A 12,159-nucleotide genomic window follows, 5' to 3' on the forward strand; every position below is an offset into this window, starting at 1 on the left:
CTCTCTTTCTCCAGGCCAGTACCCAGGGAAGCATGGGCTGAGCAGAGATGGTGCAGGTGTTGAGCTGCCATCTTCCTGTGGGAATTCCTGTGCAGGAGCTTCAACTCCAAATCCACAATGTATTCTGTATGCTTTTTTCCTGGAGGAGTCCTTATGTAGGTAGAGTAGGTCTCCTCTCATTTTGTTTCCCCTTTTAAGAAAATAGAAAATATTTATATTTTTATATCTCTCTGCTGTTTGACATGTGTAAATCGCTCTTCAAAAGTAGACATGTATTTTCAAGAAATTTTAGCTTATATTTTTTGTAGAAATCATAGTCATGTTACAATCTGCATTTATGTTTGCGCTGCCTGATTGGAGCTATGCCTCTGTGACATCAATGGGGACATTTTTCTGTGCAACTTCAAAGAAACCCCCCTAAAATATCCCCCCTAAACCCCCAAATCCCAAGCAAAACCAAACCAAATAAAGAAAAGAGCTTTAACAGTGTCTGGAAAAATTCAGATAAATTCCTTTCTACTGTCCTCTCTTCCTGGAAACCTCCTGGTGCTGAAATTGAAATGAGTAGTTGCCTGAATGGGAGGAAAGAGTATTTTTTTTTTTACTCTATTACAGCTGTAGTTGTCATACACTAAAAAAATTGAGATGCAACCAAAACAACAGAAATCTTCAGATGCAAGCTAATTATGGATGATTAAAAAAAATTTTTGTGATCCTAGCATTGGCAATTTGACTGTAAATTCAACACCTTTGAGTGTAAATAAAATGAGAAGCCCATCTATGTCACCAGATCAACATGCACAATATACAGTGCTGCTGCTGCTGAGCCAGATTTGAAGGGGCATGTTGCAATTCTGGAAGACAATTGGTGTCTGAAGACAAGAACGATGTGGTGAAAGCAATTTCTCCCCCACCATATCTACTGCCAGATTTTCATGTTTACTTGTATCCCTGTAATGTTAGTTTTTGTTTTCAAAAGTGTCCTAAGTAAAGATTATGCTTCTTTCTGCCATGGTCCCTAGGGGAGAGCAGGTAGTCTGGGTGGTGGGGTTTGTCCTTCAGGGGTGTTGGTGGCTCTGAAGAGCTGTGCTGTGGGAGATTCCAGTTTGTCACACTGGAAGCAAAGCAGATCATCTCTTGCTCACAGCCATCAATGCCACTGCTTGGGACATCCTCCCCTTCAACACTGATATTATGTGGCTGTGTAGTTGCCTTCCTCTGTTTAAACAAGCCTGTTGGTGGATGCAGTGGGAATACATAATTGTCCCAGGTGCACTGCCAGATCCATGGCCTGGAACTGCAGCTGTGAGCTCCTAAGTGAGTTGAGGATTGGGTGCTACTGGTGGTACCTGGTACTGAGATGAACAGCTGTGGTGATCAGGTCCAGAGGGGTTGGGTTTGCATGCTCCTGCCCTTTTTCCATCCCAAAGCTTCACTTTCTCAGCTTGAGTCAGCGCTTCATGGGGAAATTAGGCAAATGATTTGTAAACTTGAGGGGAGGGAGTATATATTGCAAAGAAGAGTTTTCAAGAAACTCTTCTTGTTACATTTGAAATCCATGTTAATGCTATGGGGTGAAATGTCTAAACTGTATTAGTTCCAATTCTTTCAAAGTTTCTGTGTGAAAGAATGGAGGAATGTAGAGTATTGCAAGTTTTAACATTTATTACATGGATTAAACAAATAACTGGGTCAATTCAGTATTTGTAGAGAAGAAAACTCAAAATGCATGTACTCAGCTTCTCTTGTCTGCAAGTAAACCTTTCTTAAATGTTTTCTGAGTTGTTTACTTTTTCCATTAAGATTTTATTTTCACCAGAAAAAAGTCTGGGGTTATTGTAGGAAATAAATATCTTAAGTTATAAAATGTTAACTCTACATCTAAATCTGTCATGTTGCAAGAGCTTATAATTCTGAAGAATAAGCTTTAGCTTTTTGTTTGGTTTTTTAAATACTTGAGTGGCTGTTTATAGTTCAAGAGAAACAGGATTTCCCAAGATTTTATTTTAAATTATCTTATATCTGCTTGTATGCAGACCACATACAAATCTGATCAGCTAAAATTAACTTTTGTTATCAAAAGAGGAGAAAATTACAGAATGTCCTGGTACTATGTGTAGTAAATGAAGCCCAGTTGTTGCATGAGGCCAACTGAGGTCCTGAAAATAAAGGAAATTGCCAAGGGAAGAGGGAGCTGGCACAAATGAAGCAGACTTTTACTCTAAAATTTGGACTGTTCCTTCTTTACATGCATCCACAAGTGGCATGTGGGTGTAACAATAACAGACTAGCCCTTTGGATGGTCATATTCTTATGCTAATTTTAACTATTTCTGTAGCTATTTAACTTTTCTTTGCTAGTGAATTTCTTGTTGGATTAGGAAAATATAAATGAAGAATATCATGGCTGCACTACAGATGTACCACTTGTCATCACTGGCAGTGTACGCAGTAAAATTATTTTGCCCTTAGAGAAAGTTAAATTGTATTTTCTCTTTTAGAAAGTGTGGATGGTTTCACTGACCATATGTTTGGTGCTAATGGGGGAAAAAAGTGCCATGCTTGTCATTGGTCACAGCCAGCACAGCTTCATGAGGGAGAAGTCCTGCTTGTAAACCCTTCTGTGACAGGGTAGCCAATCCAGCTGATCTATAAAGCCAATAGATGTGATCTTTTTGGACTTCAAAAGCAAAACTTTTGGTACTGTCTGTCACAGTACCCTCCAGACCAAATGTCCAGCACAGAGCTGGATAGCCACGCTCAGTGATGGGTGAGCTGCTGGCTCACAGGCTGGGGACAAAGGTTACAGTGAATGGGGTGATCAGGCTGGGCTCTGGTCACCGGTGGGGTTCTGCAGGGCTCCATCCTCAGCCCACTGCTCTTCAACATCTTCATTAACCACTGGGATGCAGGATTCAAAGGGACATCAAGTTTGCCAAAGATACTAAATTGGGAGAAGCTGTTGACTCCCTCCAGAGCAGAGAGACCCTGCAGAGAGACCTGGACAAATGAGAGGACTGGGCAATCACCAACTGCACAAAGTTTAACAAGGGCAAGTGCCGGATTCTGCACCTGGGATGGGGCAATCCTGGTTCTGTGTACAGACTGGGGAATGACTTGCTGGAAGGCAGGGCTGCAGAAAGGGACCTGGGGGTCCTGGTCACTGGCAATTTGAACATGAGCCAGTGGGGCTTTTTTTATTTCTTCAGCAAGTGCCCCATGGAGTGGAAAGGAGTCTAAAGGGACAGCTGAGTGTCAGTTACTTCACCAGTTAATGTAAAAGTAGGAGAGAAGATTTCCCCTTGCTTTGAAATAAGAGAAGATGGAAATTGCTCAATCTTGAGATGGGGATATATATTTGTTTTGAATTATGTGGAGTCCTGTGTATACTGTGTACAACTCAGTAAAGAGTGTTGACTTCAAATTAAGTCTGTAAAGGAGTAAACTTGGATGAATAGGGGGTTATTTTTGGTAAGTGCCCTGCTGAATGAAAACCTTAGTAAATGAACACAAGGAGATCTCCAACACTTCAGAAAGATTGAAAATTACTTTTCAAAACACAGCAGGCTCACTAATGCTCTTTTGTTGTTGCTTTCTATTAACCTCATTGGAGTTGGGAGATAGGAACACGCCTGGAAGTCACACGTCAGGCTCAGTATTACTTTTTGGTCATAGCTGTCACAAAACTCTTCAGTCTTGCTGTTAAAGTTTGAGGGTAGGGCAACTACCAGAACCTGAGCTGTTGTCCAGGATGCTGAGCTTTCTTATGGTCGTCAAAGCTGTTTTTCTTGTGGATGTTGTTGGACATAGACAGTAAAGGTGATGTGTTGTTTCAAATACAGTATTTCAACAAGCTCAGATTTAGTATGGAAATAGGACATGAATTGCTGCTTTTAAATCTGTCTGCCTTCAGGGAATTAAAGGAACAAAATAGTTGTGCTGAAAGTTCTGTGATTAAAAATAAAAAGGTTGTGGGCAGTGGAGATTGTATCTGAGCAGCTTGACTTCACCAAACAGCCTTTGCATCAACAATTTGCCAAATGTGTTCAATTTCCTCATATTAAAACTTTTAGGGGGCAAGTTTGAAGTGCTGGTCTGGAAAGTATACATCCTAAACTAGTTTTTATTATTTCAATAAAATGGTTTGTCAGTTCCCTTGATTACAGAGTTGATACATTAGTAATCATATTTGCCAGTTTTGTACACATACCCTCCAGAAACTGACTTACCTCTTACTGCCCAGCCAGGAGTGACTCTGACTCTGTATAGCTCACAGTATGACAGTTCATGCACTAGTGTTTTACAGTGTGAGCATCTGTACTCTTTTGGAAGGAATGAGTGGTTTTCAAATGCTGTTGTCAGCAAATCTGTTACCTTGTGTACCAGAAATCACCTTTTCCTTTGTTTTATGTGTTTAAGCTAAAAAGGGGGTTGATCCTTATGGGTTGTGGTGGTGTTTAACATCCTTTTGTTTCTACCTTTTTAAAAGAAACAAACCATAAAGTACCAACTGTTGCTCTGGCCATACAAAGTCTTTCTGTGCGTGGAATGTCCTTGAACTGTGTTTTCTAATTTCATGAGCTATGAAACAGTATAAAAACAACATTTCCAATGACCAGCTGAGAACCTCTCATAAATACATTCTTAGTTGTATTTTGTTTTCTGCAACCAAACAGAGGCAAATTGCTTTATGATGTCTTCAACAGTTTAAACTGTTTTTAACCACATTTGGAATGTGAATGGAAAGATGATGGTTAATAAATATCAGTGCACTTAGCACAGAGGGCTACTAAGGAAAGTTGGTGTTTTACTTTTCATGGACCTTTGTGATAAGTGGTGTCCTAATGCAGTCATGGTGGGCAAATTAGTAATGAAATTGTGAGCATCAATGGAACCCTCCTGGTAGTCATATCAGGCCTGAGACAGTAATGATGTCTTGTTGTTGAGTGCAGTAGCCATGGAATCAGAAACTTGCTTTCTTTCCTTCATGCTACAAGGCATTCCTGCCATAGCTGTAACAGTAGTGAGCTTGAAGAAGAGTAGGAACTGATTGACTGGACACAACAATAGCCCTGCTCAGGAAAAAAGAGGGGAAATTAGGCTGTAAGTCAATAATAGCTGCTCTCTTCTGCAGGTACTTTAAGGCTTTCTTACACTTTGAACAAACAAAGTACATTTCTCTGACTGGCATCTGTGGAGGGAATGAAGTAGAACACTCATGTTGAACAGTTTTCTTTCAGCAAACCAAGTGCTTGAGCTACTGACTGTGTAGTGTATTGCTACAGTCCAACCACGGAGTGCAGATGCAGACTCATGCATGCAAGACTTTTAAACAAGCAATCTGAAAATGCATTTTACTGCTGCATTTTTAAGCCTAGCTGAGCTGGCATATACCGATTCCAGCATGGCTCATCTAGGCCACCCAGCCAAGCTGAGTTACATCTGCATCTGAGAATGGTTCCCTGGTAAGAAGAGAAACTGGGTGGCCAGGTTGTTGGAGTCTGTAGATCTGTTTGCCCATGAGTGTTGTGGTGTGGTAATGCTTCACTGCTCAAGTTTAGGGGGAAATGTGGATGAACACAGTGTTATCAGCAGAGTAGGTTATCCTGTATGAAATCTTGTGCTTGACTGTGCTGCTCTTGGAACCAAAGCTTCTATTGCACTTCTGTATTAGTCGTCAGTCTTAAAGTCCTTGCTGAAACCAGAATTAAACAAGGTTGTTAAGCTTACTTGGAACTTCACTGAGCCTAATATTTTCTAAACATTTTTGTTTGTTTTCCTTCTTAATATAGCACGGTTCATAGCTTGTTAAGTGTGGGTTCATAGCCTATTAATTCTGGGTTCTCTATTTTGAGGCTTTGGGAATTTTCTTTCCTCCCTGCCTGGCACCAGCCATAGAGATGTAGCAATATAAACTGCAAAACTTCTATAGGTCATTTTGACTTAAATAAGCCTCTTGTAGTTCAGAGCCATTGCATCTGAAAATCCTTGTGATGATTATAATTTTGCAAAGGATATAGTTGTTCATTAAAAATTCAGCTGACACTGCTGACTACTTTTTATAAAATGTGTTGACTTGTCCGTAAATTAAATTTTTTAATAACTGGTAACTGAAGAGAGATTTATTTTTTTTTTTTATACAACTCACCTGAAGTCCTGCTTTGCCTTTTTAGCTCCTTCTCAGTTTCCACAGGTGTGTGTCTTCCCAGTTTCACATTTATTATGTGAGCTTTACCAAGCTATTTGTCTTTTTTCACTAAGCCAAAAAATGTTCATCATGCACACAAACAGTCATAAGGTGGTTGTATGCTATCTCTGTTGATTCCTAAACCAGTTTAACTCAAGGACACATTTCACCTTGGTAGAAATCTTTATTAATATTTTCGGTAGTACTTGTGGAGAAACTTTACACTGCAACAAAAGAATGAAGTAGGTCTTTATGCAAATAACTTCTTTGAAGCCAAAGAAAAATGCTCAAACACTCCCACAGTAGTCCAGAGCTCTTTGTAGTAGCCCAAAGACAGCTTCCAACACATACATCTTCTTGTTCTTAAAAGTGAGAAATTATGTCTTCTGGCTTTGAATCCAAGGGTAGGAATTGCTTTAGTGTTACCTTAAGTGTATTTGTGCTAGATGCCACTCCTCTGCTCCTCACCTTGGGAATGCTAAATTAATTTCGTCTTGGAGAGTGTTCAGACCACTGAAACTGCACACTTGACCCAGCTTGTGAAATGAATCATAGGGTCAAGTATGGGTAAAAGAATATTTTTGTGATCACTCCTTGCCAACAGACAAACAAATCTGTGAGGGAAAAGAAAACCCAACCTGTTATAACTAGTGGTTACACTGGTTTGTTTTGAATTTGCAACTGTCTCTGGTTTCTAATAGGATCTGTTCATAAGTGCAAGGAAAAGTTAGAAACCTTTTTTTACACTCCTTATACTGGAGACATGACTGAAAACATGAAGATTTTGAACACCACATACTGAAAACGTTTTGTTGCATATATTGACCCTAAGTGTATGTTTTGTTGGGAGTAACTCCGTTGGAAAGCTCAAAACTGGGAAAACAAAACATAGTTTTACTGTATGATTCTGTTTCCAAGGGTCAAAGCATACATACATATATATATATATATATATATACACATATACATTTGTCCTGTGGCTTTTTATTTGGCAAACCAAATACTGATTCCTGGCAAAACTGAGCATTCCTTTATTCTCTGCAGAGGCGGGCTAGCTGAGAGGTTGTGTCGGCTCCAGAACAGAGAAAGATCTGCCATTAGCTTCTGGAGGCATCAGTGTCTTTCAGATGATAAAATCCCCTCAGGTAAGACATAACACAATGCCACTGTGAAAGTATTATACCTGCATGCATGTATCTATGGCCTATGTAGGGGGAAAAGTGAAGTTTATATTATTTGCTGGTCTTTCCTGACTTGGGTTTAATGCTATAGTGATGGTCTTCTGAGCTAATAATTGCATTTCTGGTAATTATGAAGGTTTCTAACAACTCGGTCATCATTTCAATGCATCAGGTAAAGGATATATTTTAAGTAGCCTCCATCTAAGTTTTTCACAGCTCCTTGATTTCCAGCATCACTTGAAAAAATAGTGTTTTCAGCAGATTGTAGGACAATTCAAGTTTTAATTTACGGGTGTTCAGATTTTTTTGGTGGCATTTTTTCTTTCTTTATAATCAACCTTTCCTCTTGTTGTTTTTGCTTTGTGATCACTTCTTGACAACAAACAAACAAACAAGTGGATAAAAATTCATGGGTAAGTGCTAAAATTGTGAGTGGCACTAAGTGTGAACAAATGGTGCACAACTGTGAAATGAGTGTGAAACATAACTACATTGTGCACATCGATAGCGGAAGTCATGCAAATTAGTTACTGGTGAATGAGAGCACCACTTTCAGTAGTGATTCTTGAGAGCTAATGGATTCATGGATTTTAAGTATAAAGAAGTAGTTAAGTTTTTTAATCAGCTTCTGTCTGTGTGACTATAGTCTACAAAATGTCATGTATTTATTCTGTATTAAGCCAACTGCTTGTTTTTGAGCATATATTGACTTGCATGTATTTTTCAGAAAGTCCTCTGGTCTTAATTTGAAAACACATGGATAAGTGTATCTAAGTGAATCTATAATTTACTTTGAGAGCTTGTCCCCAGTTCTACTCCCAAATTTTTGAAGGTGATTTTTCTTCCAAATCTGAATTTGTCTGGCTTCAGTTCCCCTCTTTTGTTTCTTGTTTCTCCCTTAAAGAGCCCTTTAGTATGTGACATTTTCCCTTTCTGGCACTTGCATAGCAAAACCTTTGCTGCCTCACAGTTTTCATAAACTAAACAGACTGAGCTTTTTAAGGGTCTCTAAAGCATTTTTATCAGTGTTCAAGTGACTTTCATGGCTTTTTACTGTACCTCTTGAACTTTTCAGAAGGGTCTTAAGAACAAGGATAGCAATTCTATGTGTTCTTCGTACAGTACATAGCAATTCTATGTGTTTAGTGTCATTAAAATCACTGGCCAGCTCCAGATTCACTTCTCAGCCTCCAGGGTATTCAAGGCCTGTGAGAAGTGTTTGAGTCTGGTTTGGCTTTGGTCACAGCACGGTGCTGGGACTTTACCTGGAATTGATTGTCCAGTATGATTTTGGAACCTCCAGAGCTATTTTTTTCTGAGATGCTGTTTCCCACTCTCCAGCTACTCTTTCTGCTTCTTCTGCCTAAACACAGGGAAGTATTTGTGCTGTATCGTGGCTGATTTTACTTAAGTAGTACAGCTAACCGTGCAGTTCAGGTCACTGTATAGCCAAAACCTGTCCTCTTTTAGTCAGAGATTTGCTTGAGTTTGTGGTATTCACACAGTTATGTCACTGATGAAACAATAGCATGAATGTTTACTTGCGAGTCCTGCTGGAACTGCTGTTACTCAGTTGTAATTCTCCACTGCTAAAAAGTCTAACTGTAATTCACAAAGTTAGCTCTCAGGATTTTAATTTTTTTTGCATTCCACTCAAAGGGTGCATTACTCATAGTGAAAATGGTTGATTTTTCATAAGAAGGTTGTATGATTTAGAGTTACACCCAAACTCTTGGCTAAAGCTTGGTCTGAGTTTCTCATTGGAGTTTTAGAGGGCTTACATCCCTTGGCCATTTGCATGCTGTGTGTTCACAATGCCACCCATGCAGAATAGCACGTTGTATTTCTGACCTTAATTCCTTACTTATTTTTCCAGCCACTTTGCCTAGATCTGATGTCAGGCTTGTTGGTCCCCAGTTATTGTAAGCCACTTTGTTTACCCTTGCTGAACAGTAGCACAATATCATCATCTTTTGAGTCTTCTGGAATTTCACCAGTATCTGAATACACTCTAGAAAGTGACATCAGGGAAGCAGAGATGTCTTTAGCCAGCTCTTTCTAGAAATGCTATGCTGAAAATTGTACAGGCATGCTTACTTAAAACCATGAGAGGTTACTTCATCATTCTTATGTGGTGTGAGGACGTCCTCTTACTGCTTCTCAAGTATGGAACATAAATAGATATTGAACAGGCTTGCCTTTTTAAATAAAATTAACATTTTTAATGCACTTTGTAGTAACAGACCTCCAACATTGCTAATATTCTTTTTGTCCTAGTTTCACATGTGTCATTACAAAACTTTGTGTTTGGCTGCTCACCATTTTGTTAAACCAACTTCTAGGCTGAAATATTCCATGCTAAACATCTGCCCCTGGCTGAATTCCTTTCTTTGATTCTTCTTTTTTCTTTCAGAAAATGAGTCAGGATTCGTTAGCATTTTATGAGAAAAAAGCCTATGGGAAAATACCTTGCTCTATTCTTAAGTACATTTAAAAAATTCTGATGAGTGTCTTTAAGATGATTTAGTTTTGGCAGAAGATGAACTATTTCTGGGATATGCCTTTTCCATCATAGCAAAAAATGTACAAGTCTTTAGGACAAACTGCTGTTTCATTTACCCTGCAAGCATTTGCTACAATTTCTGAAAAATGCTGAACATGCCATAAATTTAGGAATACACTTCAACTCCACAGCTTCAATTTCACTTCCAATTCTCAATCCTTATTCCAAAGTATGATGATTATAAAATAATCATTAAAATAGCTGTGATAATATTTTGGGGATACTTTTTCATCTAGAGCAAAATTTATTTTTGATAGTTGTATTCTTAGAACAGCCATGTTTTGTAACACCAAAATGAAATTGGTGTTTGGTTTGGAGAACATCAGTTGGAATGGTTGAAATTTTAGTAATGTAACTAGATAACCTTCTCTTTGCTTCTAGTCAGGAATGTGAAGTGTCCGCACAGCAAATGCATGCCACTTTCAGCTTTCATCTCTTTAGGTTCAAGTTAAGCTCTCTCACTAATCTAAGAATCTTCTTGAATTTTGTTTCCCCTCTGTTTTGCCCAGTAACATTTCCAAGCCACACTGTTTCCAGGACTGTTTCTGACTTCGGCACAGAGTTAAAGAACTTTTCAAATAACAAACTCATTTGAGTCACTAAAGAATCCTGAAGATTAATGTGGAGGATTGAAGTAACTTAGTTTGCTGGGAGAGCTGTCACGTCATTTTGGATATCCCATAGACATGCAGACCAGAAGTTCATTGCTAAAGCAGCAGGGAGCAATTTCAAATGAGATTGGTTTAAAGTCCTCCTTACGTATGAGATTTAAGGAAAAATGTTTCCAGAAGCTCCAGCTGTCACTCCTGTTAGACATTTCAAACTGCAGAATTTCATGCCTTTACTTTGCTGTTACTTTTAGGTTGTATCCATGTCCATATTACTGAAACCCCCCTACTTTTCAGCTTTGTTTTTTTTTTTTTTTTTAAATCCTGTCTGTTACCTCCCTAACCCCTTTCTGTAAGTAACCATTGTGGTTTGGCTGCCTCTTGGTCACTGGGATGAATCACTGCCCAGAAGAGAGCACCTCCTTTCAGAGAGCACGCACTTTCTGGTGTTTATGCAGCACACAGGGTCTCACTTTGGCTGACTCATTCTGCAGGGTAGAAGAAACCTTTGTGCTTTCTCAGATTTTGACAATTTTGGGCCACAGTCGCATTCTGCAGCTGGTCCCTGTGTTGGGATAGGCACTCACTAAGGACATGGGTTTCTGCAAGGTGAATCCCACTTCTGTAAATCAAGGTAGCCATACCAGGCAGAGTTCTGAAGGGAGGGAAGACCAGAGTTTGCCCGTGCTCCACAGCATTGTCTGGATGCTCTCTGTGGTTCAGCTCTAACAGAGACAAATGTCAGGCTCTGCCACAAATCCAAAATTTTCTGTTCTTCACAAGATGTAAGAGGGGGGCTGAGGTGTAGGCCATGTAACAGCGGGTCTCTGATCATCCAAGCTGATGGTTTGAGGGTCTCTGCAAGGGCTTGTAGACCATTTGCAGGCATTTTTCTGTATGCAGTGCTGCAACTTCCCCATGAAGTTTCCTGTTTGGGCAAAGAGGAGATCTGGACAGCTGAAAGAGAGAGAGAAAAAAAACCCAAACGCACTACAAAAACCCAAACCTTTTTCCTGTCAACATCTGCTGGAAGAAAAAATAGTGGTTTTCTGAGTTACATTTAGACAACCTTCCTGTCTATAGGAGGGGACACTAATAATATTTAAAGCAAAGTCATGTAGATTCCTACTGTAACTTCTGAAATTCTGCTTTTCTGTACATCCTACCTTCCATTGGTTTTGTTTGTCTTGCAGCTATCATCAAAGCAGTTCTTTACCTTAAATGCAGAAACATTTTATTCTCTAGCATTTGTAATCTGGTGCAAGATTTGGTATCTGTTGATCCAAGGTTAACATTCATGATTGTGTTACAACCGAATTTGAGTATTAAACTGACAATAAAACAAAACCACTGATCTTTCCTTCCAAACTGCTCCTTCTTCACAGGGAAAAGTGACCTTCAAAGGGCAGCAAATTTTCAGTTTACTGAGGCAAATGGAATGTATGCATGAGGGGAGGGTGAAGCCCTGGAGATGAGGACAGGGGTTCATGTCACACATTTTCAGGAAGCCTGAAAGAGTTACAGAAGAGAATATAAACAATCTCTCCCTCTCTTCCAGTTTCATTGACTAGTTAAGTTGATGGGAAGGAATGTTTTTAGCATCTTGAATGCCAAGAAATTT

General features: G+C 39.3%; 1 protein-coding gene across 3 annotated transcripts in view; it reads left to right on the plus strand.

Moving 5' to 3' along the window:
* The window catches only part of SPIDR (scaffold protein involved in DNA repair), a 195,216-nt gene that overhangs the window by 53,719 nt on the left and 129,338 nt on the right, over positions 1-12,159 (plus strand). For all 3 annotated transcript variants that reach the window (XR_009114481.1, XM_058024781.1, XM_058024787.1), the window contains exon 7: positions 7,231-7,331. Coding sequence is in view for 2 of the 3 variants with exons in the window: in XM_058024781.1 (XP_057880764.1) it covers positions 7,231-7,331 (101 nt within the window). In the remaining variant the exon portion in view is untranslated. The remainder of the gene's footprint in view (positions 1-7,230; positions 7,332-12,159) is intronic.

This window comes from Melospiza georgiana, chromosome 1 (assembly GCF_028018845.1).
Source record: "Melospiza georgiana isolate bMelGeo1 chromosome 1, bMelGeo1.pri, whole genome shotgun sequence".
Taxonomy (NCBI): Eukaryota; Metazoa; Chordata; class Aves; order Passeriformes; family Passerellidae; genus Melospiza; species Melospiza georgiana.